Below are 23,977 nucleotides of genomic sequence, written 5' to 3' on the forward strand. Positions count from 1 at the left end.
GTAAGATACAAAAAGCTTATTTATATAAAAATTATATAGTGATTTCCCTGGCACTTCAGTGGTTAAGAATCTGTCTGCTAATGCAGGAGACAATGCAGGTTTGATTCCTAGTTTGGGAAGATTCCATATGCTTTAGGGCAGTGGAGACCCCTGTGCCATAACTGTTGAGCCTGTGCTCTGGAGCTCACAAAACACAACCCCTGAGGCCTGAGTGCCCTGGAGCCTGTGCTCTGCAAAAAGAGAAGCCTGTGCACCATAACAAAGAGTAGCCCCCACCCACTGAAACCAGAGAAAGCCCAAACACAACAACGAAGAGCCAGTGCAGCCAAAAATAAATAAAATTAAAACAGGGAAAAGACTCTGTACCTCCAATGCGTGAACGTGAGTTCGATCCCTGGTCAGGGAACTAAGGTCCCACATGCTGTGGGGTGTGGCAAAAAATATTATATACTCACATGTAAAAATTATATATATATATACACACACATATATATACACAGTTTGTTTGGTTTAAGGCAAGGGAGTTAAGTGTTGATAGGGGCTTGAAATAGGGACATGGCCAATGAAGAACTGAGTGAGGTTTAAGATGGGGAGAGGCATTCAGCTGGATGGAGTGCTAGTTTCCTATTGAAGCTGTTAACACAAGACCTCAAACTTATCACAGCACAATTTTATTAGTTCTAGCAGTGGTCAAAAGTCCCAAATGGTTTCACTGGGCCAAAACCCATGGTGGAGCTGCGTTTCTTTGTTTCAGCCTCTACAGGTACCTGCATTCCTTGGTATCTGGCCCCATCTTCCAACTGCAAAGCCAGCAGCAGGTGTAATATCTTCACCTCCTGCTCACTTGGACCCTCCTCAGTCCCGTTCACTTAATAGGACCCATGTGGACATACTGGGCCCACCTCACTAATCCAGGACACATCATTAACGTGATTGTGTCTGCAAGCTCCCTTTTGCCAGAGAGCCATACATTCACAACTTCTGAGGCTTAGGATGTGGCCATTTTGGGGGGCCATTAATCTGCCCACACCTGTTGTCCTCAGGGATGTAAACACAGACGGGATGTGTCCTCAGCTTTGGATGGAGCCTGGGATGCCTGCAGGATATCTGGGGAACTTCCCCTTGGCTTCCATCTATTCACCAAACACTACACACCTCCCATGAGTCAGTTACCGGAGATATAAATGTGAATACTGTATTTCATTGGTTCTAAAACATCTGTTTTTTCACTTTGGAACATATCTGCAATCAGGATGCAGCTTTGAATCAATGACATCTTACAACCGCAACAGGCAGGGTTTTCTTTCTAACACATGAAGACATCTTACAACTGAAGGTATCTTGAAATCAGTGAAATCCAGGTCTGGATGGAGCCCTAGTGTGGGCCCCACTGCTATAGACATTAATTACAGAAGGTAGCTGCCTCACCAGAGAATCAAGTATCCCCACCCAGCCCCTCCATCCTTTCCTGGTTCTGGGCCTGCCTCCTTCCACCCCAGGATGCCCACTGCCCCATGGCTCTGCTGCTCGACTCTTGGCTAACCGAGGCCACCAGAACTTTGGCCACACCCATGTTCAACTCTAACACATGAACTGGTCCGTGAACCGGCCCCTCTCCCGAGGTGTAACCTCGAGCTGGGCCTGTGGTTTTCCACTTGGATGCACATGGGAAACACCTGGGAGTTTTTCAAAGACCCAGGCTATCCCTAGACCCAATCATTCATAATGTCTGAGGAGTGAGATTACAGTTTCCCATAGACTCCATCAGAGAGCCAGGTGGAGGACTAACTGGTGTGAGTGAGGAGAGGCATGAGGCAGCACCGGGGGTAGGTGGAAAGTGTTAGGTCCAGACTACACAATGACACCTATCAGTCTTCCTCCCAATCCTCCCCAGGCGCACTCTGAATGGAGAGGACCAGCCCAGTTCTCGCAGTTTCCTAAAGGAACTAAACTGAGTCAAATATATTATAGGAGCCCAGGAAATGTAAGCTGCACAGACTCCAAGGCCATTCAGAAAAGGCCTGGTGCCCAGAAAGGCCTTCAAAGGGAGTCCTCTGGGTCGGGGACAGTCCTCTGATTCACTGTGTAACCTCCGCGAGACACGGCCCATCTCTGGGCCTGTGCAGACTGGCCCAGGTGGCCTTGAAAGTCCTTTAGGTGCCAACAATGAGTTTAGACTTTACCTCAGAGACCATTTCTATCTGCTTCTAAGAAACCTGAGACAGTGGGGAGCAAGCCAGTGAGCATCAGCCTTTGTGCTCACTCCCAACAGATGTCCCCGCCCATCCAAGCCTCAAGATTCCACTTCTGGGGCTCTATCCTATATTGGTTACAAAGCAGAACATCTTTGGTCCTAGGAGCCAAAGACCTAAGAACAGCAAAACAGGAACCCCCAGGGGATTCTGGAGAACAGCATGTGAGTGGAGAGATTTTTCAGTTGAGAACAAAGTCGGGATTGGGAGGCCACAGGACACCTGACAGGCCCGGCTCTGCCCCAAGGAGTGGGAAACAAAGGTGAGTTGGTTCGAGGGACCAGAGAGAAACTCGCAAGGAGGAAATTCATGAGAGGAAACACTAAGGGCAAGAACAAGTCCAAAGGGACCCGGAAGAGGTTCCCAGCTCCAGCTTCTGGCCATCAGCACAGCCAAGGCCCCTAATACACAACTAAAGGCTTTTATTGGGAAAAGGAAGTTGACTGAAAAGTGGCCCCCAACATCTTCACTGCCTGAGGCAGCTGGGGCCTCCTCCACAGAGTCCAGCAAAGAAGGGACCACCAAACTGGGCCCTCAGGAAGCTCAGGTGTAGAGGTCAAAGTCAATCCGTTTGGAGTTGTAGAACTGGCCACCCGGGGGGTCCAGCTTCCGGCAATAAACGCCATCTGGGAAGTAGCCTTCGTTCACCCAGGTCTGCAGGAAGAGAGGGCAGAGGTGGGAGAGGACTGATGGGGTGGGGGGAGGGAGAGAAGAGGCACAGCAAAGTAGAGGGGAGCTTACCTGCATCTGGGTGCTGGTGAAGGGCCCGTACAGCTCAGCATCCCCTGTGTTCTCCCACTTATACTCCCACATCACATCCGCCAGACCATCTCCGGGTGACTCTACTTCTAAAATAACAGGCCGAGTCATTTGGGCCTCCAGTGGCCTGCCCCCTGTCCACAACCCCACTCCTCTGCCCTTCAATCTTACCTTCCCTCTGGGCAGGGGTTGGGGTCTGCAGCTCCCCTTCCGCCACTTCCTCAGCAAACATGTCCAGGGAGGGGGGCGGTGTGGGGTCACGGGGTCCCTGGGTCTGGCACGCCAACCCCTTCAGTCGCATGGCCAACCGTTCCCTTGTCTCCTGATACACTCCCAGGTTGCCCTGGGCCACCATCTGGTCGGCCAACCCGGAGAGCCGGTCAAGGCGCTGAGGGGAACTGGGCCGCCCGGGCCCCTTGCTGCCTTCTTTCCCTCCCCCTCGGGCTCCCAGACGCCTCAGTGCCCCAGCCACTGTCTCTCTTGGCAACATCAGTTCCAGAAGGCCCTCCAGGAGGGCTTGGGTGCTCATTGGTGTCTGGCCCAGGCTGTCCTCCTCCTCTGAGTCTGACGGTGGCCGCTGATCAGGTGGCCGCTCCCTGATCTTTACCTGCAATGGGAAAACACGAAGGTTTTATTTCTGACAAACTGCCAGCAAAGCCCAGGCCCAGATGCTAATCTCCGGGCCTCACCCAGTCAATGTTATCCAGCCAGCTGTCTCGGATTTGAGCATCCCGGTTCAGGAAATAGTTGCCGTCTGCATCAAAGTGGCCTTCCTCCATCTCTTCCTGCAAGTTGAAGGGTGTGATCCGCACACCTCCCTCACTGGGGAGCGTGGCTGCTTCCTGACCTGCACCCAGACAGACACAAGAATCCCATGCTAGGCGTGCAAGAGACAGGAGCCTCCCGTCCTCTACGACCCCAGAGGTCCCTGTTTGTTCCCCCAGCAAAAAGTCAATTCTTGGTACAGCTCACCTTCCACATCCTCTGAGGCCAAGATGTCATATTTGCTGGACCCTTCCTCCTCCTCCTCCTCCTCCTCATCGCTGTCCAAAGAGTGTTTGCCTTTGAAGCGGCTCCCGGGACCCCCTACCCCAGCTACAGGGTCCACCAACTGTGGGCAGGAGACAGAAGTTAAGAAAGAAGCATGTTACTGACTATGACCCCAAATACTCTTAGGATCTACACTCAAACTGAAAATCTTGCAAAACCGTATCTCAGAAATACACGGAAAAGCTGGCCCTTCCCATCCTTTCTTTGTCCCTCCAATCTCTCTTCTGGCTTCTAATTTATTTTTTTTCTCCCCTCATTCCGCCACAGAACAGAGGAGTCTGGCCCCCCTCACCTTTTTCTTGGGGACACTGATTTCATCCTCGTCATCATCTCCCACGCCTTGGAAGGTCACTTTCCTCTTTGGCATGACTGGACAGAAGGGCTTTTCCAAACTGAGCAGAAAGGGTGCAGATTAAGGGAACTGGGTGAGCAGGCAACTCCCCGCGAGGGGGCCCCCTGCACAACAGATCTTTCACTTGGCGGGTACTAGATCCACTTTGGGAAGGGAGGGAGTACAGAATCAGGAGCCGAAAGGGGAGCTGGCAGTCCACAAACCCCGTGGGACTTGGCTTAGCATCTACAGGAGCCGCTGGAGCGGAGACCCAAGAGCGGACGGGCGGAGGAGCTCCTACGGGCAACCCCCACCCTAGACGAGAGGAGACGGGCTCCCCCACGTGACCACCCTTATTCCAGGCCCCAGCAGTGCTGGGCGCGATGTGCTTCGCGGGCAAACACCCGCTCCACCACCCCCAGCTTCCTCAGAACCCGAGGGGCCCCGGCGGACCCAGGACCTAGCGCCCTGGCAGCCCCGCTCCTCCCTGCGCCGAACTCCCAACTCCGCGGGGTGACTCCCAACTGTCTTGGGCTGTGTACAAATTAGAAAGGCGGCAGGGCCACGGGGACACCAGCAGTCCCGCCGGCACGCGCTCACCTAAGGATCCAGGAAAGGTGGGGGAAGAAAAGGAGAGGTTTTCACCAGGGCTACATCCGGGCCACCCGCCCGCCACCACCCGGAAGAGAACTGCCGAAGGCGTCGGGGAAAGCCGGAAGTGGCTTCACTCGGGTTAGAACAACAACTGAAGGAGCGGGCGGAAGTACGCGCCGAGTGGGGAGAGACGCCCCCTCCCAGAAGTGACGCGAGCCGTGTGGGGCGACTGTGGTGACAAGAGGGGACATTTGAACGCCTAGACCCTGATCGGACGAGGATGGCCGGAAGTGGGCTCGGTTTCCTCCTACAACAGTAGAGGCTCTGAGGAGAAAGGGGCGCCCAGGTTCATGATGGAGGAACAAAGTCCCAGCAGGGCCGGTGGGTTCCTGCCCTAGTTTTCTCTTTCCCGGGTTGAGTCTCCTTTTCCCCACGGCTGGCTCTGCGCCCTTCATCATCTCATTAGAAATCCTGCCTTCCTGCTCTTGGCGTCCAGTTGTCCGTCCTTTGCTAGTCCGAGGTGTTGCCTTGCTCTTGTCCCAGAGGTTCTCCTGGAGGCTCCTGGGACACTTTCCGAACCCAGCTCCTTTTAGGACCCAGGGGAAGTCTAAAATCAGCCGCCTCCTAGCCCCTGGGCAAGTTCCTGGTTTGTGAGGTGGGAAGAGTCAAAAATAGGAGAGGTGGCAGTGGCACCTGTTCCCGGTACCGAGGCCTGAAGTCCCTTGTGCCCTCATCTCAGGTAGGCCTGGGAAAGGACTGTAGTGGACATCCGCCCCCCCACCCCACCCCAAACAGGACCCCAGCCCTACAGTCCTGCCCAGGTTTTGTAATTTGGCTCAAGGGGTAGAGCTGAGGTTGGGAGGTGGGTGGGAGGTCCCTCTTGAGAACTCAAGAGTTTGAATCCCTCTAGACCAAGACAGTGCCCAGAAAGAGCCTATTGGAGCCAGAGGAGGGCAGTGCGGGGGTACCCCAGATAACCAAATGAACCACTCCTCCTTTGTCTGCTCCTAGGGTTTCTTCCCACAGTGGGCTACCATGAAACTGCACCGAAAGTCCGTGCTCCGTTTCTTCCGTGGGTACAGAACACAGGCTCCAGACCGGGAGGGCATCCTGCTAAAGAAGGGGGCCCGAAATACCAGTTATCAGCGCCGCTGGTTCATCCTGCGAGGAAATCTCCTCTTCTACCTGGAACACCAGGCTGACCACACACCCCTGGGTCTCATCCTATTAGAGAACTGCCAGGTGGAGCCACGCCTTGGAGCCACAGAACCCTATGCCTTTACCATTCGGACTCCAGGGGGAGAAGGTGGGCGGGCCTACAGGCTGGCAGCAGAAAACCCGGAGGAGCTGAGAGCCTGGCTGTGGGCGTTGGCCAGAGCCACCTGGACGCGGCTGGCTGAGCTGCTACGCCCCCTGGAGGCCCAGTACCGGGAGCTGTGCCAGGCAGCTGGCCAAGAGCCCGGCTCACCCCCAGAGGACTGTGGCTCCCTAGCCATCCCCAGGACCCTTTTCAGCTTCCAGGAGTTGCACGAGCACTTTGGAAAGGAGATCCGGATGCTGCAGGCTGTCCACAGACAGTTTCAGGAGGCCAGTGACAACGGAGGCAGCAGATCCCCAACAGGTGGAGGTGAAGCAGGAACTCAACAACTGTGTTGATGAGCGACTAATAGACTAAAGGCCCAAAGGTACCTGCCAAGACCAGTCAACAGCTTCCAGAGACACCCAGATCCTTGCTAACTCATCACTCCCTCCCTCCTTGTCCTTAACCCCACTCATCAAATAACAAAGCAGAAGACAGGCCCAGGTACAACAGCAGGTTCTTTTCTGGTTCCTCAAAGCGCCGCACAGGGTTGGGGCAGAGACAGAAGAACATGTAAACATTGGGTTCCACCCCCTGGAGCTTGGGGGAAGACCCCTTACCCAGGAAGGGTAAGGACTGGAAGAGACAAAGTGAAAGGCAGGGGCCCTGGTCAGACAAAGCAGGGGAGGCCTGAGAATACAGAGAAAGGTGGGTGAAGAGGAAGGAGAGCAAGGAGGGTGGTGGTGGGAGGTGGGAGACATTTCCTGTTCCAGTGCGTGTCCCCTTAAATAAACTAGAGTGCAAGAACACTGGGGAGGGGGAACCAGAGAACAGAAGGAGGAGTGAACACCCCCACCCTGCGCCAACCAGGTCCTCTGTACATAATTACAACACAGAGATGTCCAGAAGGAGAGCAAGAAGGGCCTGGGCCCCCAGCCAGGAGCTGGGGAGACAGGCAGGACTGAAGGGGGTAAAGGAACCCAGATTCACTTCACGGGTAAGGGGAGTGACTGGAGTGTAAGAATCTGAAAACTGCTGACTCCCACTGCCACAAGTCACCCCTGTGATGACCAAAGGCCAATCAGGAGGGTGGCACCTGGGAAGGGACCCCACTTGGGCCGAGCTGGAAGTGAGGTGTCCACTGCTTCCCCCCGTTCTCTGACTGTCCTGGCCACGTGGGGATCAGTGGCTGGCACGGAGACGGCGAACAAGCCACTTTCCTCAGAAAGAGGGACAGCCTGCCAAGGGTGGGTTGGGAGCAACACCCCAGGCTAGGTCTGCTCTTGACTGAGGGAAAAGAGGGGGCCACGCAGTCCAGCCCCAGGGCAGAGGTCAGAAGTACGCATCCTGCCGGGCCTCTGATGCTGAGGACCTGTCCCCGCCGTCCTGGGGGGTGGGCGGTCCATCTGCCTTTCGACGCAGCGAGAGCTTCCTGCCCTGGGCCTTCTTCTCCTGCTTCTGCCGCTCCTTCTCCTGTTTCTGCTGCTCCTTCTCCTGCTTCTGCCGCTCCTTCTCCTGCTTCTCCCGTTCTTTTTCCTGTTTCTGCCGCTCCTTCTCGCGTTCCTTTTCCTGTTTTTGCCGCTCCTTCTCCTGCCTCCGGGCCTCCTTGCTGCTGGGGGCCAGAGGGGCGCTGTTGCCAGTAGGCGAAGGAAGGGATGGACGCAGTCCCTCGGCGGTGACCACGGGCCCTGGGGCAGGCCCCGCGCTGGCCCTGCGGACGGGAGGGGGTGGGGAGGGGACCCCTCCACCTGCCCGGGAGCCCCGGCTCTTGAGGCCAGGGAGGCTGAGGAGGCTGGAGGAGGGGCCCAGGGGGGGCAGCTGCCGCCGGCGCTCCTCGTGGATGGCTCGGGAACCGTGTAATCTCCGTGAGGGCCGATACTGCAGCTCGCCCCGGGTCTCCAGCCACTTCTTGAGCTGGGCTGCGTTCTCTCGCTCAATCAGTGCTTCTGTCACTTGGAGGTTGGTCACCTAGATGGAGAAGACATGGGTACCAGGGTGAGGTGGGGGGTGGGGATCTACTGAAGCGGGTGTGAGGTACGCTAAGGCCAGGACCTACCTCATGCACCAGGAAGTCCTCCTGCATGCACTGCTGGGGCAAGTTCCGCAGCTGCTCCATGGTCTCATACATGCCTTGGCAGGAGCGCAGCTTTTCCACCGAGCCCAGCGTGTGCCGCAGCAGCACCAGGGCCACCCGGAAGATGATCTTGACGCCTGCAGGCCCAAAGAGAAGAGGCCATGGGTGATCAGCCTAGGGGTCTCAGCCTGGCCCGTGCACGCGGTACTCACAGCCCCCATCCCTGTGTATTGCTGACCCGACAGATGAGGAAATGGAGGCCTCAAGAAGGAGAAAATGAGCTGCCATGGGTTTTAGGTTCCTGGGAGGTAAAGCAAGCTGTGGCTGGTGGCAGAGCCAATAAGATCAAGTCTCAGTTTCTCCAGCCCCAAGATGGATCTCAGTGAAGCAGCCTTCCGTCAGCAGGCCCCACTCTGGCAGCCACCATGGAAACCCCAGTCCCCCTCCTGGCCTGCGTGGCTACAGAAGTACCTTCACAGAAGAACATATCCCAGACCCGGAGCACTGAAGCCCAGGGCAGGGTGCGGGCGAAGATGCACATGAACCACTCTGTCATGTAGAGCACGGGATCGATGCGCTGCCGTCGTAGGTGCCGATGCGCCAGTGGGGAGGCCCGGCGCAACAGGGCGAAGAAGATCTCTCCGTCCAGCTGAATGGCCTCCTGGAGATGGGATGAGCCATGAGAAGAGGCCCCTGGGTGTGGGCCCCCTGGGGTGGGACTGGTGCTGGCAGTTGGATCCCATCCATGAGGCGGGATGCTCAGCTCTGCAGAGGGCCCAGAACAGCCAGCCAGAAGGGCACCGGGTGAGGCAGGCCCAGCCTGCGCCGCAGTCCTAGGGACAAACCGTAGCCCCAGGCGCACCAGCCTCCACACACTCACCAGCCCTGCGCTGTAGTAACCAGGGAGGTACTTGTCGCAGATCTGCACCAGGCACCAGAAGGCTTGCTGAGAAGGACAAGAACAAGGAGGGAGGGGTGGGGCCAGAGGAACGGGGCAGGGAGCTCCCCCGTCACCCCTGCAGACCCGGCCCCTCCCCGACCAGGTCCGGCGTCTGCTGACCTCGGCAGGCATGTGCATGAGCAACACCGCGGCCACGGGGGCCTGGGCCTGGCAGTAGCCCTCGTCAGGCCGGTAGATCGTGTAGGCCTTCAGGATTCGATACAGGTCCTGCTGCCTGTGGGCATAGGGAAAGACCATAGGGGCAATCACAGCAGTTGGGAGCTCCCTGTCCCCAAACAAACCCCCCACCAACCCCACCCCAGACTCCCCCAGAGCTTGTGCAGGATCAGCCCCGGAGCTGTACCACCACACACCTGATCTAGCTACCTTCCTGATCCTGCCTCCTGAGCTTAAGCCAAAGTCTCAGATCATCATGGAGGCTTTCTCCCAGGTTCCGGCCTTCTACCCTTGCTGCACACCCACGTGCTCCCTACCCATTCCCCACACAGGCTCTGCTCTCTCTCCATCTGCCACCATCCGTAAACCCTCAAGGTCACCTTCTCCAGGAAGCTCTCGACAACCGCGGCATCGGCCCTCCTCTGGCACTGTCTGCATGCTTTAACCTCCCGGCAGGCACTCTCCCAGGGCAGGGCCCGCCGTATCTGTCTGACTGGATTTCATCAGTTTCCCCCCAGGCCAGGGCCTTGGTTCTCATGGAGTCCTGGGAAGCCAGCTGGGCCTCAGATTTTCCTCTTATCTCTGCATCCAGAAGAATACACTCTGCCCCAGATCTGTCCCTTTTGCTTGAGGGTGCTCCATGGCTCCCTCCATGGTATGAGGGAACTCCAACCCCTCAGCTCCCCATTAGACAGCAGAGGGCCCGCCACCCCTCCCCACGGCTGGTCGTCACATCCATCAACACTACATTCTGGATTTCACTCGTGTCTAGGCCTTCTTTCCACCTCCACAGTTACTGAGCAGCAGCCCTTCATCTCTTAACTAGGGAAATGTTCATAACCTCCCAGATCCTCTCCCTGCCTCCAGTCACACACTCCTGACCACAGCCTACAACAGTGTTTCTCAAAATTCAGTCACTGAAGTGTGACCTTCATTTGTGCTTTATCTGCACCCTGCCCCACTGTTATTTTTTCTCTACTTTGTAATAACATCCATGAAATGACAGGTTTGATATACTAGTTATTTCACCTAATATGTATTAAATATGTAACTTCCACAAGCTCTCACGCTACTTTGACCCATCTGCCTGATTCTGTGCCTCTGCCTCCTCCCGCTGCTATGAGTGAACTATTTGTGAATCTGACCAACCACAGCCTTTCCACTGGGTCCCATCCCCTCTTGCCTACATAGGCCATCCTTCCAGCAACCTTCCGATCACTTGTGTATCATCCATTTTTCTCTAACTACAGATGCTGGCAGCATACCAACATGTCAGCTTATAAAAAATAAAAAAATCTATCTATCCAACTTTCTCCTCTGAATATCACACCATTTCTTTCCTGCCTGTTCAGGCAAACCCACCCAGAGTACAGACTTGCTATCCTCAGTTTCTTTCCTCCCATCCTCCAGTTGGACTTTAGTCCTTGCTCCACACAAAACCGCTTTTATCAAGGTCACCAATGACCTCCACATTGCTAAATCCGGAGGTCAGTTTACAGATTTGACTTGAGTCGATCCATCAGCAGCACTTCAAAGAGCTGATCCTGAAACTTCTCTTCACTTTCCTTCCAGGAAACACTCTCCTGGTTTTCCTTCTAGCTTTTTCCAGTCTCCTTTACAGGTCCTTTCCCATCTTCCTATTCTTGAAACATTAGCACTGTAGGCTCAGTCTCTGAACACCTTCCTTTCATACCTACACTTCCTGCTTTGATGACCTCATATAGTCCCACGGGTGAGATCTGGTCCCATCTAGAGGCAGACATCTCTCAACTTCCAATTTATCTCCAGTTTAAATCTCTCCCAGACTTCTCTGGTGGTCCAGTGCTTAAGACTCCACACTCCTAGTGCAGGGGGCACAGCTTTGATTCCTGGTTGGGGAACTAAGATTCTACATGCCAAATAGCATGACCAAAAAAAAACCTCTCCCTGGATGTTGTGTATATTGTATATCCAGCTTACCTGGCATCTCACCTGGATGTCCAGTGAGTATTTCAAACTTCACATTCACAAAATGAGTTCCTGATATACCCCTCAAGGTTACTTTTCCCCATCTACCCATATCAATATATTGTAACTACATTCATTCTAGTTTCTAAGACCAAGAACCTTAAGAGTCTTCCTTATCTACTCTCTCTTCTACTCTCTCTCACACACCACTCCACATCTAATCCACTGGCAAATCCTTTTGGTTCTACCTTGAAAATATATTCAGAGTTCAACCCCTCCTCCCCACAGTTCCACTGCTACCACCCTGGTCTATCTACCATTGTCTCTGTCTGGGATTATGGCAACAGTCAACCTGGTCTCTGTTTCTGCCCTTGTCTCCAATCGTCTATTCTCACCACAGCAGCCAGAACAATCCTAGGGGTTTTTTTTGGCAGAGTTGCACAGTATGTGGGATCTTAGTTCCCAACCAGGAATCCCAGGAATCAAACCCATGCCCCCAGCAGTGGAAGCATGAGTCTTAGCCACTGGACCACCTGGGAAGTCCCAGAATGATTCTTTTAAAACACAAGTCAGATCAGGTCACTTGTAACCCCATATCCACTCACGTTCTCTATTGGCCTTTCTTGCTTTAAACTCTTCTATTTATCACCATTGTACATACAACATATTTTCATTCTTTGTTGTCTATCCCTACTAAAATATAATAAGCCTGGAGAGGGCAGGAATTTTTATCTTTCATTCACTGCTATCATCTGTAACTAAAACAATACCTAGAAGATAGCAGGTGCTTGATAAGCACTTGCTGAGAGGATGAACTTACTGTTAAAGTTTATCCACGTGCTCCCACATGGAGCTGAGAACCATCTAAAAACATCTGGCACACTACTAGGGAGCGATATATAGACTTCTTGAGGAAGTCTGGCAAACAGAACAAAAACCGAACGGCCCTGGCACAGCATTTAAGGGCCCTTAACTACTTTGCCAGCTTCAGCAGCTCTATCCAATGCCACTGCCCAGACAGAGCTTACATAACCCCCGAGCCAGGAAAAACCCTGCCCCTTGCTCTGCTTCTATCTATCCTTCAAAACCTCACTCACATGCAACCTCCCCATTGAGGCTTTGATGTGTCCCACCTCCCCGTCACCAGTACCCCCACACCTCTCCCCCATCACCCCAAGTCAGTGTCTCCCTCCCTGGACCCATCCTTCAGTATGTCTTAATACTCAACTCATGAAAGACCACTCCTGCAGAATTCCTGGAAGGCAAGAACTGTTTTAAGCCCAGCCCTGCATCCACCCACCACGGACTCACACAATCAGGTTGCCTTACCCGTGCCCGCCTCGAGCAGCAAACATCTCGTGGAAAGGGAACTGGCGGTGCAGGTCCTTCTCGATCACATCCAGCCACTTAGGGTCCCCAGGAGCTCGTTCCAGCTCCTGCAGTGGGACAGCTGAGATTACCTCAGACTCTGGGGGTATGGATGATGGCCCTCACACAGACTGTGTCACATAGCCCCACACCCTGGAGCTGTGCGCACCTCAAACTTGCCCGGGTTCTGCTCCAGGAGTTCCTTGCTATTGGACAGGTATTGCCAGGCCTTGGCTCTGAGGGAGGAGGGGATCCCCTTCCGGCAACGCAGCTTCACCTAAGGCAGGGTGGCCAGCAGGGGAACAGCTTCAGGGATAGCCACAGCCTCCAAGCCTTCCCCTGAAGCCCTCAGGCTCCCTGGGACACCTGACCTGGCCTTCTATCTTTTAAAGTTACTCCTTCCCCAGGCCCAAGAACCACCTACCCGCAACATGGTCCAGAGAGCAGGTAAGATCAGGTTCCTGGGCTTCCCCAGAGCCCGTGGGCCCACCCTGTCCTCCCCACCCCTACCACATCCACGGCCCTGCCCACCACAGCCTTCTCAAACCTTCTGGAAACGCCGTGACAGCCACTTATCCCAGTGACTGAACATCTCCAGCCATTTGAGCTCCCGCTGCCGAGCCACATCCACAGGAATGGAGCTTTCTCTGAGGATATGGGGAGTAGGAAAAAAGTCAGTAGCAGCAGTATAAATCCTGATTGCTGGAGGAACTGAGGCAAGCCACCTCCCAATCTCCAACGAGAGCCCAGACCACAAACACATTCTGTGAGCTATCAACACATCAGGATGTCTGGTCACTGGGCCCTTCAAGGCCCTAATTCACCACACTGAAAGAAATTCCTTTTGGACGGAATCTCCGAACAGAGATCACATTCTCATGTTGGACCTCTGTACAGAGGCTGTGTTCAAATCCCACTTCTGACACATAAAAGTTGGGGAGAGAGTACAGGATATGTATAAAGTATACTTTGTACTGGGGCTTCCTGGGTGGCTTAGGTGGTAAAGAACCTGCCTGCAACGCAGGAGACACAGGTTCGATCCCTGGGTTGGGAAGATCCCCCCTGGAGAGGGGAATGGCTACCCACTCCAGTATTCTTGTCTGGAGAATTCCATGGACAAAGGAGCCTGGCAGGCTACAGTCCATGGGGTCGCAAAGAGTCAGACACAACTTAGCAGCTAACACTTTCACTTTCACTTCACATATTTTGCATTAGATCTTCACCACTTACTCACTGTGTGGCCTTGGGCAAGTCATTCTCTAAGCCCCAGTTTCCTCATTTGTAAGATGGAGGAAAAAACAGTATCACCTAGCACGGCCTCAGTGAGTAAACAGCAATTATTATCCACAAAATTAAACACAGAACAAATATCTGTCTCCTTAGAAGCCACTGAGTTTCCTTCTACCAGACTCTTGAGATCCCTTGAACCATCTGCAATTTCCTCTACCTCCTCCTCCTTGGAATCACCCCAGATTACCAAGCAAATGAAGCTCTCCTTGCACTGCCTGCTCACTGTTCTAGCAAAGCTTCACTCACACTCAAGATACCGCATCAGTCTTAAAACAGTTACTTGGAGGAGCCAGCACTAGGTGAGTGGAATGGAAGAAAATGCATGTTCCCAGATAGACCTGAGCTCAAATCCCACTTGTCCCTTGGAAACTGGGGAGTCTTAGTAAGTGAGAATCAAGTCTCTTCCTTATCTGTTAAAAGGGATGCCACTGCCTACATCACCAAGTTAGAAGAGGACTACTGAGAAACTGTATATAAAGGACTGTTAAATGGGAGGTTTAATGTTAGTTTCTTCTGTCCCAGAAGCTCCTTAAACTGAAAGGTGATTTCTCATTAATCTCTATCTTAAAAGTCAATTCCAAACTCTACTAAAGGCCAGGAGGAGTAAGATCCCTTTCCGGCCCTCGAAATGTCAGAAGCTAGCAGAGGGATGACTGCAATGTGATGAGGGAAACGCAATGACAAAGATGCACTGAAGAGGCAGCTAACTGAAGTAGGGGCAACAGATATCAGAGGTTTCCTGGAGGAAAGGACATCAGAGGGAAGCCATGAAGGACTGAGTAAAAGATGGCAGGAAAAGACCAGGAGAAGGGCATTCCTGGCTGATGATACAGCCTGAGTATGCAGGGAGAAAGACCACAATCACTTCAACAGGACACAGCCCACAGCACACGGTGAAAAGTGGTGGGGAAGAGGACCAGAGAGGCTGTCAGGGCTGATAATGAGGAACCTGTGTCCAGGCTAAAGCTTAAACTTTATCCTGTGGACAGTGGGGAGCCGCCAAAAGCTTGTAAGATAACGTGCCCCACGGTCAGCCTGACCTCAGAAGTAGATTCTGCCAGCGTGAAGATGGATTTTAGAAGGACAAAATCACAAAGCTGAGAGTTAGCACCCAGCACAGTGCCCGGTACACAAGAGGGGCTCACTAAAATCCAATTCAATCCAAGTTCCTTAGGGCAGGATAGCTCGGAGGAGAGCACCATAGGTCACGCGGATCCAAATGATTTGAATGGGGCAATTCACTCGATTGCTCTAATCCTGTTTCTTCATCTGTGAATTAGGTACAACAATGCCTCCGTCATGCATGGGAAAGCACCAGCCTTCCCCGCACAGGACCGTGAATGTTGATGTTCGAAGATTTTCTGAAATTTTGTTGTTGTTGTTGGATTATACACCCTGCATTCTTTAGAATACCCTCCCACAGGGCTTCCCCCAACTGACCCCAACACATACAGCCATGACTAAATCCTCCTCGTTCTCCACAATTCAGATCAGTCTGGCTAAATTCCCAGCCTGGGCACAAGATTCCCTCCCCTAGGTGCTCACAAAACCCCGTGATGATCTCCAGGCTAAACCTAACATATGATGTCGAAACCAACGGTTTAAGTATTTGTCTCTCCCTCTAGATGATGAGCACCTTGAAATGCCTATTTGATCCTTAGTACCCAGCACAGGGCCTGGCACCGGGGTTCTCTGGCAAAGCTGTACACTGAACTGACCAGCAGGTTAAAGGGGTACAGGACCAATGGGCAGCATCCAAAGAGAGGAAAGGAAGAAGTCAGAAGTAATTACACCCCCACCTTAGGAGTGACTCAGGCGCCTGGAGGGAACTAGGAAAGAGTAAGCCCGGCTAGGGAGATGAGGAAATGGGGAAGAGGCCTCCCCACCCCCTTTCCTTCAGTGAAAACACAAGCCTGCTCTTCTGTTTCACAGAGATGCCCTGCCTTCAGGTCTCTCTTCCATCACACTTCCCCAACTCATCACCCCATCAGACCTAGGGCTACTGGGGACAGGTGCTTGCATCCCTCCAGACTTTGCCCCTGAGGGGCCAACAATCTCTATCAGAACCCCGGTCTGGTCAAACCTCCAGACTATCCGGCCTGTAGCTGGAGACTCCCATCAAGGAGCTGTGACAACCGGAGTATCATCTCATTCTACCTTTCACTTCATAGAGGAGGCAAGTGAGGCCCTAACTCCAATGGAGAAGGCACTCACTCGAGGGCACGCAACACACCACCAAAGGCAAGGCTTAGACTCAAACCCAGAACTCCTGACACCTGGTCTGAAACCTTAACAGGCTGGTGCCACAGAAAACCTCAGGATGCTCTAGGCAGGATAGGATCCTTAAGCATCCCACTCCCACTGGTCACTCCCTGGATCCTCAGAGGAGGATGCGCTGAGACAGTGCAGGCAAGGTGTATCCTTTCCTCCCCATCCCGCCCCACCTCTGCTTCCTTGAAACAGGCCCACTGGGTACTCACAGGCTGCCTGAATACTGGCTGCCCCCAAGGAAGCCGTACTTGTCCGTCTTGCGCAGAGCCAGACCGTTTATCTCAGAGTCTGAGCCCATGGAGCTCACATCATCCGCCAAGGACTCCAGGGTCCCAGACATGAGGCTCACGGAGTCCAAGTAGCTCAGGGTGTCTGGGGCCTGCCCTCGAGGCCCAGAGATGCCAGGTCCCAGGCTGGACATGGAGCCTAGGTCCTGAGAGTTTTCAGCGGGCTCCGGAGCTGGGGTCACCGTCACGACAGCTACCTGGGCCTCACATGTCCCTGGAGGGCCTGTGCCAGGCCCTGAAGGGTCCTCGGGAGCCTGTCCGGTTGATGCTGATGTTGCTGCCGCAGCTCCATGTCCACTTGTCACCTGTCCTGCTGTCACAGCTGCAATCCGTGCAGTCACACCTGAGGCCACTGTGGTTCCCGGCTTGGGGGCGAGAGGGGGTTTGGCTGTCAGGGCCCCAGGAGCCGTTCTTGAAGGGGTCCTGGTGAGGGTCCCGGGTCCAGGATCGGGTGAGGTTATAGCCTCCTCCGTCTTCGGAGGGTCTGCCCCTGGGGCCTGAGGCACGGACATCTCGGCTCCAGCCACAGCCTCGGGCACCAAGGGCTCCGGGCCGGAGACCTGCGCCCTGGGGGCATCGGGTGAGGCCTCCAGAGTCAGTCCCACCTCCGTGCTGGCTGTGACCGTCGGGCCGGGGACCGAGTCTGAGGTCTGGGTCAGACCCGGTACCCATGCGGGCCGCGCCTCCCCGGGGGCCACCAGGGTGACCGGGGCCGAAGTGGCCGTGGTCACTGGCGGCCCCGGAGCCACCACCAGGACGGGCCCGGCCCGAGAGCCGCGGGGCGGCGGCGAAGGGGCCGCGGGGGCGCCATGACGGCGCGGCGGGGCCACCAGGGGCGCCGGGCCCGTCTCCATGTCCGCGGGCCGCCCCTCACATCCCCCCGCAGCGGCGGCCGCAAAAGGCGCCGCCCCTCAGGCCGCTCCGCGCCGCCCGCCGAGGAAGGGGAGAAGGCGAAGGGCGCGGCCCGGCGCGCGCCGGGGTCGAGGGCGGCGCGCGGGCGGCTGCCCAGCGCGCGGAGCCGGGGAAAGGGTCCCGGGTCGCCAGGCGCCGGGGTCTCGCTCGCGCCCTCTACCTCCCTCTCGCTCTCTCGCCGCCGCCCCCTCCCTCCCGCTTCGGGCGAGCGGCCGACCTCGCGCCTGCGCACACGCCCCGGTGCCGGCCAAGGGGCCTGCGTCTCGGCGCTTTACGCCTGCGCACGGGCAGTCCCATCGCGCTCCTTTTTTCTCCCGCCTCGTCAGAGGTCTTGGACGAATAATAGGAGAGAGGGAACTGGGTTTCTGCCAATCGTTGGGAGGGTGGGTGGGGCTGGAGGTGGGAAGGGGGTGGGTAATTTGGGAAGAGGAAACAGAGAAGGCGGAGGGTTATAAAACCAATGAGAGGGCGGGTGAAACCTAGAGGAGGCGGGACGAAGGGATTAACTAATAGAAAAGCGGAAAGCCGAACCTCCTGGCCAATAAAGATGACTGAAGAGTGACAGACCGTGGAAGGAGGCGGGTGCTGTGCGAGAAGAGGCGGGCCTACCTAAAAAAGAATGGTTAAAAGGGAGCCAATGAAAAGGGAAGTGGGCGGAGGTCAGGTTGACAGACAGAGATAGCTATTTGGGCGACGACAGACAGCATCCGCAGTCAATAGCAGCTGAGGGATTCTTTGGGTCTTCCAAGAAGGTCTGGAAGGAATGACAGCTGCGAGGGGCGGGCCAAATTTGCGATTAATTTGCCTCATCAGCCAATGAATGCATCCTCTCACTTTAGCAATAAGGGAGGGAGAGAGACAGCTGTCTCAGCCAATGGCAACATCCAAAGGAAAGGGGTGCTACCAGCAGACGGTGCCAAGCCAGGGATGTCGGTGACAACCGGAGACAAGCGCGGGAGGGGGTGACAGTTGGGGACAGCGCGGAGAGGGGCGGGGTTCGGGGGCATTGGTGAAACCCTTAGCCAATAAGCGCCACGCTGTCCTGCCTGAGTCCTCTCTTGGGCCAGTTCTCCTTTCAGCTCCCAAACCCACCACGGGGCACTTGATTAGGTGCTCTCTGATCAAGTACTCTTGCCCTTCACTCTGTCTCCAATTCTTATCCCAGTCCGCTACAAACCCCAGGTGACTATAACAAGAGCCCCCAAATCCTGTAAGTGACTCATCCTTCTGGATCCACCATTTCCTGCGGGTATCCCAACCCCTAGGTCCCTGTCCTCAGATCCATCTATCTGAGCTCCTCCCAGAATCCAGGCTCCAGTTCCTCAGAACTCATCCTCCGAGTGCCCCCTCCATTCTAGTGGGGATCCCAGACCCCAAATCATGGATTCCCACTACGATGAACTCCCATATCTCTGTTCTTATTCTTTGGAGGATGCAGAATAAACCCTCTGGACTCCTCTCTCCTCATTGATACACAGTTCTGTGCTCCTCCTTCTCTGCTAGGAAACCAGACCCTAATCTCATAATCCCCCTACTCCCCCCGTACCCCACCCCAGGCTACCCTAGACCACAAACACAAAGCCCAGATTTTACCAGCCCCTCCTCTCTCTGGGCTCCATCTCCCTGGGGCCCAGGATTCAGGATTCATCCCCAGAAGGGCTCCAATTTCTGTGCAAAATCCACCATCCTGAAATTTCAGTCAGGCCTAGCTAGCTCTCAGTTTCCCAGTTCCTTGGTCTCTGAGTTCTCTGAGGCTCCTTTCCCCAGCTCAGACTCAGATCCTGTGAACTCCAGTGTCTGAGATCTGCCGTTCTTGATCTCATTCTCTTCAAACTCCCCACTTTGCATTAGGCCCAAGCTTCCTAAGCACTTCCTCCATTCCCCTCTATTGAGTTCTCCTCCCCTCCCACAACCCAGTAAGAAGTGGGCTCTTCCCTGTGCCTGGACCCCCATGGTAACCTTATAAGGTGAGGCAGCTGTCAACTGAGGCAGGGAGGGGCCAGTGCAGGAGGCCAAGGGCAGCTGCTAAGTTTAGGGTGGCTCCTTCTCCCTTCTTAGAGACAACAGGTGGTTCGACCTCAGTGCCCAGAAGAGAAACTGTCTTAGAGGCATTGGCATGAGTCTGGAGGAGGGAGTAGGGCGGAGGCAACTTCTTCAGGACATCAGGTCCTAAAGGGAGCAGGAGGAGGAGGAGACACAGGTGTCCTTGCCAACCTTGAACCTTCTGGGGCTTCCTCAGCCACTATTTCCCCAGACCTCCACTGTATGGAATGGACAGGCACTGAGGCCCAGAGGGTTGGGAGAGGGGACCTCAAAATCACACAGTCAACCAAGCTGGTTCTTGCCCAGATTGGAGAGAGAAGCCATTGGCCATCCAGCCACCAAGGTGGAGGTGATTAATTCGCTTCTCTCTTGGTGTCTTTGACTCCCTTCCTCTTGAGTTCCAACTTTTACATCCATATCCAAAAAAGTGATTATAGACTCACACTAGACCATGTCCTTCTCCTGTTTCAAAACTTTTCAAGGCTCTCAAGGTCTCAGCCCTCAGTCTGGCATTGAAGACCCTCCAATCTCTGGTGTCCAGGCCCTTGTATCCTCTGCTCAAGCCCCATCCCAACTCTGGCGAGCTGAACACTTCTGATCTTTGATTTTTCCAGGGCTTTGTCCATCCTTGCCCTCCACTTAGCATGCCTGTTCCTCCACTTCTACCTGACACTTCCAGCGGCCTTCATAAGGTCACTTCAGTACTCCTACACAGGCCTGCTATGCCCTCTACTTCTATATTCCAACTGGTGCGTCATTTTCTGCATTAACCCTCTCTCCACAGCTAGACTGTAAGTTCTACCAAGGCAGGGCCTGAATATTAACTGTAATGATTGTAAGAATTCCCTGGATGTCCAGTGGTTAGGACTCCAGGCTTTCACTGCCGAAGGCCCAAGTTCAATCCCTAGTCAGGGAACTAAGATCCCACAAATTGTGCAGTGCTACCAAAAAAAAGAAAAGAAATTATAATGATCATACATCACTAATTGTTTCCCAATATGTTCACATCCACAAGTTCTTTGGCCTGGGAATTACCTTCCCATTTTACAGAGCCGGAAACCAGGGCCCAGAGAGTTGGAACACAAAACCCAATGTCACAGAGGAGACTCTCTGCTCCAGGCTGTCTAGTCTCTTCATACTTAGTGATTCCATGCCCCACATCTTCCCTCACAGACTCCCCTCTCTCCTTGAAGGGGATGTAGAAGACTTCCTGATCCTTCAGCTTCCCCAGATAGCTCTCTCCCACTTTTAACCTCCGTCACTACCCAGACACATACATACTCTTGACTGTGAACTCCACAATGGAGGAGGACTGTGTTTGTCCAAGTGCACCCACGTGGTGCACTTGGAGGGACAGCAAGGGGTGTCTTTGGTCAGCCTTCAGCCTCCCTTCTCCAATGCCTCCATGTTTGATCAGACCCAGATCCAGGAGTTCAAAGAGGTGAATATGGGGAGAAGGGAGACTGAAGTATGGTCCAGTGCCTGGTACACCATTGATGCTTAATAAATTTACTGGGTTTAAACCTTGCAGGGATGCAGGAGCCTGGTTCCTCTCTCTCCTAGTCCTGTGTCTCAGCCTGGGCCCTCTCTGAAATCTGGCACATTCCAGCCTCCTTTGGGGAGTAAGAACATCCCTTCCTGCTCAGGTCCTAGTGAGACATGCAGCCCAAGACACCCTCCCTCCTTTGTCCCTCCCTAGGCTCCAGCTGCTGCTGGCCCTCCAAGAAAGGAGAGGCCCTGAGCTGGGCTATTTTGGTATCTGGGGTGGGCACCCACAGGGCTAAGGTTACAGTGGTATGTTAAGGGCTCCCTGGGGCAGGACTATATAACTCCAGAGGGAGTGCTCCAGACGGACTCTCTGCTCCCTTCCAGCCAGAGCCACTGCCTTGCCCACAGGAGACCTAAGACATGGTGAGTGAAAATCCCCCAGCCCAAGCTCAGATCTCTCAGACCTCAGGGAAGCCTCACCCCTTGAAAGAAAGGAGCTGGTTCCAAGTCTGGCAAGAGGAAAAAAGATGAATCTTCCCTTTCTTGGTATCGTTAATGGGGAATATATAGAATGATGCCCTAAAGGACCCAACCAAGGATAATCTGCCCAGACACTCCACTCTCAGGAGCCTAGTCCCTCTGAAAGCACACTCCTCCACCTTCCTAAATCCCCTGGAACCAGCCAGGCCAGGATTCCCACTCCCATTTTATAAATGAGAAGGTAGAGTTTCAGACAAGGTGAATAAGTGGATCAGGGACACACAGCAAGTCTAGGACTCAGAGGAGCCAGGCTCAGGGCACTCAGAAGGCAAGAAACATTTCAGTTGTTGGGTAGGGTGGAAGGATGGGTACTTGAGGGCTTCAGATAGAAATCTGACAATCAAACTGAAACAAGTCCCCTCAGCAAAGAGTCGTAAGGAAGGGGAAGCCTAGAGCCAGAAGAGTTGCTTTAGAAGAATGAACTCAAAGAATCCACTGCCTTCAGAGGAGTAAGGATGGGTCCACGAACCCCTCTGCCCAACCCTCACCTTTCAGGCACCCAAGAAGGCCAAGAGAAGGGCAGCGGCAGAGGGCGGAAGCTCCAGTGTCTTCTCCATGTTTGATCAGACCCAAATCCAGGAGTTCAAGGAGGTAAGTGTGGGCAGAAGGGAGACTGAAGGCTGACCAAAGGCACCCCTTGCTGCCCCTCCCCCACCCCTCCCTGGAATGTGCACCTGTTTGGGGGAAGGAGAAGGGCTTAGATTCCTTACTCCCCTCCCTGCTTGGAGTGTAAGAGGACCTCTGGCTGGCAACCAGAATCTCAGAATCTGATCTGCCTGGAATAAGGATGCTGAAACTCAGCCACGGGAGACCTAATCTCTCCTTGCCTCTGCCCTCCACAGGCCTTCACAGTAATTGACCAGAACCGGGATGGCATTATTGACAAGGAAGACCTGCGGGACACTTTTGCAGCCATGGGTGAGCTGCCTCCTCTACCTGGAAAGATTCAAGGCTGCAGAGTCCTGGGAGTTCAGCAGCTGTGGGTCCCAGTCCTGCCAGGCCACCTTGGGACTCAGTCTATCCAGGATAAAATTGGATGGGATAAAAAAAAAAAAAAAAAAAATGGATGGGATGATCTGAATTTATAGGAAGCATTATTCTCTGGCCGCAAGACCCCACTCCAGCCCCTGCTTTCCCAACCCTGTTCCAGGGCGTCTCAATGTGAAGAATGAGGAGCTAGACGCCATGATGAAGGAAGCCAGTGGGCCCATCAACTTCACTGTCTTCCTGAACATGTTTGGGGAGAAGCTCAAAGGTGAATGAAGTATGACGTGTCCTTGGTCCAACCCCTCAGCTGCCTCTTCTCAGAACTTTCAGGGACTGACCCCTTAGCAACCTTTCAGCTACATGTGCCCTCTGACCCCCTCTAGGTGCCGACCCTGAGGATGTGATCACTGGAGCCTTCAAGGTCTTAGACCCTGAGGGAAAAGGCACCATCAAGAAAAAATTGTAAGTGACACTCTCCAGCTGCTCCCACAAAGAAAGCCTCTTTCAATTCCCACCAAGAATAGGCACTGCCAGGGATAAGGGTGGCTCAGACAGTAAAGAATCTGCCTGCAATGCGGGAGACCTGGGTTTGATCCTTGGGTTGGGAAGAACCCCTGGAGGAGGGCATAGTAACCCATTCCAGTATTCTTGCCTGTATTCGAGAATTCAAGAATCCCTTGAGAAGCTCTTCAGAGGAACCTGGCAGGCTACAGTCCATGGGGTCTTAAAGAGTCGGACACGACTAAGCACGGCACAGCACAGGGATAAGGGAAAAATCAGGACTGTGGAAATGGGCGATGGGACACAGGAAGAAGGGCAAAAGGGGAGGCCAGAGTGTTTGGGAGACCAATGAGGAATCCAGAGTGACCCTGGTTTTCAAGACGAGACTGGGAATGGCAAGGGGGATGAGGTGGGAGGGCATGGAATGGAATCACAAAGTCCAATCTCAAACCTCCTGTATATCAATCACCTCTCTCCAGCCTGGAGGAGCTGCTGACCACTCAGTGTGACCGCTTCTCCCAGGAAGAGGTGAGTGGAGGAGGGGTCTGGGAGAAGCGGAAGGATGGGGGAAGGGGAACGTAAGGAACCAGTTGGTGATACTCTGCCTATTTTCCGCAGATCAAGAACATGTGGGCTGCCTTCCCCCCCGACGTGGGCGGCAACGTAGACTACAAGAACATCTGCTACGTCATCACGCATGGTGACGCCAAGGACCAGGAGTAGAGCGGGCCCTTTTCGGTCTCTGCTAATCAACACCTTCCTGCCAGTCCGACCTCCCCACCCAGACTCCTAATAAATTGAAAGGGTCTCATTTCTTATCCGCGGCGCCTTCAGTGCGTTTGTGCGAGTGGGACTCAGGTGGGAGG

General features: G+C 54.2%; 4 protein-coding genes across 7 annotated transcripts; 2 read left to right on the top strand and 2 right to left on the bottom strand.

Moving 5' to 3' along the window:
* Positions 1-2,657: 2,657 nt before the first annotated feature.
* CD2BP2 (CD2 cytoplasmic tail binding protein 2) lies at positions 2,658-6,211 on the bottom strand. Of its 4 annotated transcripts, none has more exons than XM_005224901.5 (7): positions 6,123-6,211; positions 4,354-4,453; positions 3,984-4,122; positions 3,701-3,858; positions 3,183-3,618; positions 2,994-3,100; positions 2,658-2,906 (listed from the first exon to the last, which is right to left on the bottom strand). In XM_005224901.5, the coding sequence occupies exons 2-7, from the start codon at positions 4,426-4,428 to the stop codon at positions 2,796-2,798; spliced, it is 1,026 nt and encodes a 341-aa protein (XP_005224958.1). In that variant the 5' UTR covers positions 4,429-4,453; positions 6,123-6,211; the 3' UTR covers positions 2,658-2,795.
* Positions 5,637-6,796, top strand: LOC614614 (sesquipedalian-1). The gene is made up of 2 exons (XM_002698061.7): positions 5,637-5,725; positions 5,998-6,796. The coding sequence occupies exon 2, from the start codon at positions 6,022-6,024 to the stop codon at positions 6,640-6,642; it is 621 nt and encodes a 206-aa protein (XP_002698107.3). The 5' UTR covers positions 5,637-5,725; positions 5,998-6,021; the 3' UTR covers positions 6,643-6,796.
* Positions 6,275-17,522, bottom strand: TBC1D10B (TBC1 domain family member 10B). The gene is made up of 9 exons (NM_001205771.1): positions 16,563-17,522; positions 13,340-13,439; positions 12,962-13,069; positions 12,754-12,860; positions 9,421-9,535; positions 9,241-9,306; positions 8,832-9,021; positions 8,343-8,497; positions 6,275-8,254 (listed from the first exon to the last, which is right to left on the bottom strand). Exons 1-9 carry the CDS (start codon positions 17,492-17,494, stop codon positions 7,619-7,621), a joined length of 2,409 nt encoding a protein of 802 aa, NP_001192700.1. The 5' UTR covers positions 17,495-17,522; the 3' UTR covers positions 6,275-7,618.
* A 3,944-nt stretch (positions 17,523-21,466) lies between these two features.
* On the top strand, positions 21,467-23,929 carry MYL11 (myosin light chain 11). The gene is made up of 7 exons (NM_001075647.1): positions 21,467-21,506; positions 22,119-22,214; positions 22,466-22,541; positions 22,774-22,878; positions 22,994-23,072; positions 23,591-23,639; positions 23,730-23,929. The coding sequence occupies exons 1-7, from the start codon at positions 21,504-21,506 to the stop codon at positions 23,832-23,834; spliced, it is 513 nt and encodes a 170-aa protein (NP_001069115.1). The 5' UTR covers positions 21,467-21,503; the 3' UTR covers positions 23,835-23,929.
* Positions 23,930-23,977: the final 48 nt, after the last annotated feature.

Source organism: Bos taurus, chromosome 25, assembly GCF_002263795.3.
Source record: "Bos taurus isolate L1 Dominette 01449 registration number 42190680 breed Hereford chromosome 25, ARS-UCD2.0, whole genome shotgun sequence".
Classification (NCBI taxonomy): Eukaryota; Metazoa; Chordata; class Mammalia; order Artiodactyla; family Bovidae; genus Bos; species Bos taurus.

Bases quoted from the DNA above. Each gene is read 5' to 3' on its own strand.
- TBC1D10B (NM_001205771.1), bottom strand. From the start codon at position 17,494: ATGGAGACGGGCCCGGCGCCCCTGGTGGCCCCGCCGCGCCGTCATGGC. The intron at 8,498-8,831 runs GTACTTCTGTAG...TTGGGCCTGCAG, and splicing joins GGATATGTTCTTCTGTGAAG to GCGTCAAGATCATCTTCCGG. The intron at 8,255-8,342 runs GTAGGTCCTGGC...TTCTCCATCTAG, and splicing joins AGGACTTCCTGGTGCATGAG to GTGACCAACCTCCAAGTGAC.
- MYL11 (NM_001075647.1), top strand. The intron at 22,542-22,773 runs GTGAGCTGCCTC...ACCCTGTTCCAG, and splicing joins GGACACTTTTGCAGCCATGG to GGCGTCTCAATGTGAAGAAT. The intron at 23,640-23,729 runs GTGAGTGGAGGA...TATTTTCCGCAG, and splicing joins ACCGCTTCTCCCAGGAAGAG to ATCAAGAACATGTGGGCTGC.
- CD2BP2 (XM_005224901.5), bottom strand. From the start codon at position 4,428: ATGCCAAAGAGGAAAGTGACCTTCCAAGGCGTGGGAGATGATGACGAG. The intron at 3,859-3,983 runs GTGAGCTGTACC...GTCTGGGTGCAG, and splicing joins GGCCTCAGAGGATGTGGAAG to GTCAGGAAGCAGCCACGCTC. The intron at 3,619-3,700 runs GTGAGGCCCGGA...TTCCCATTGCAG, and splicing joins GGCTGGATAACATTGACTGG to GTAAAGATCAGGGAGCGGCC.
- LOC614614 (XM_002698061.7), top strand. From the start codon at position 6,022: ATGAAACTGCACCGAAAGTCCGTGCTCCGTTTCTTCCGTGGGTACAGA.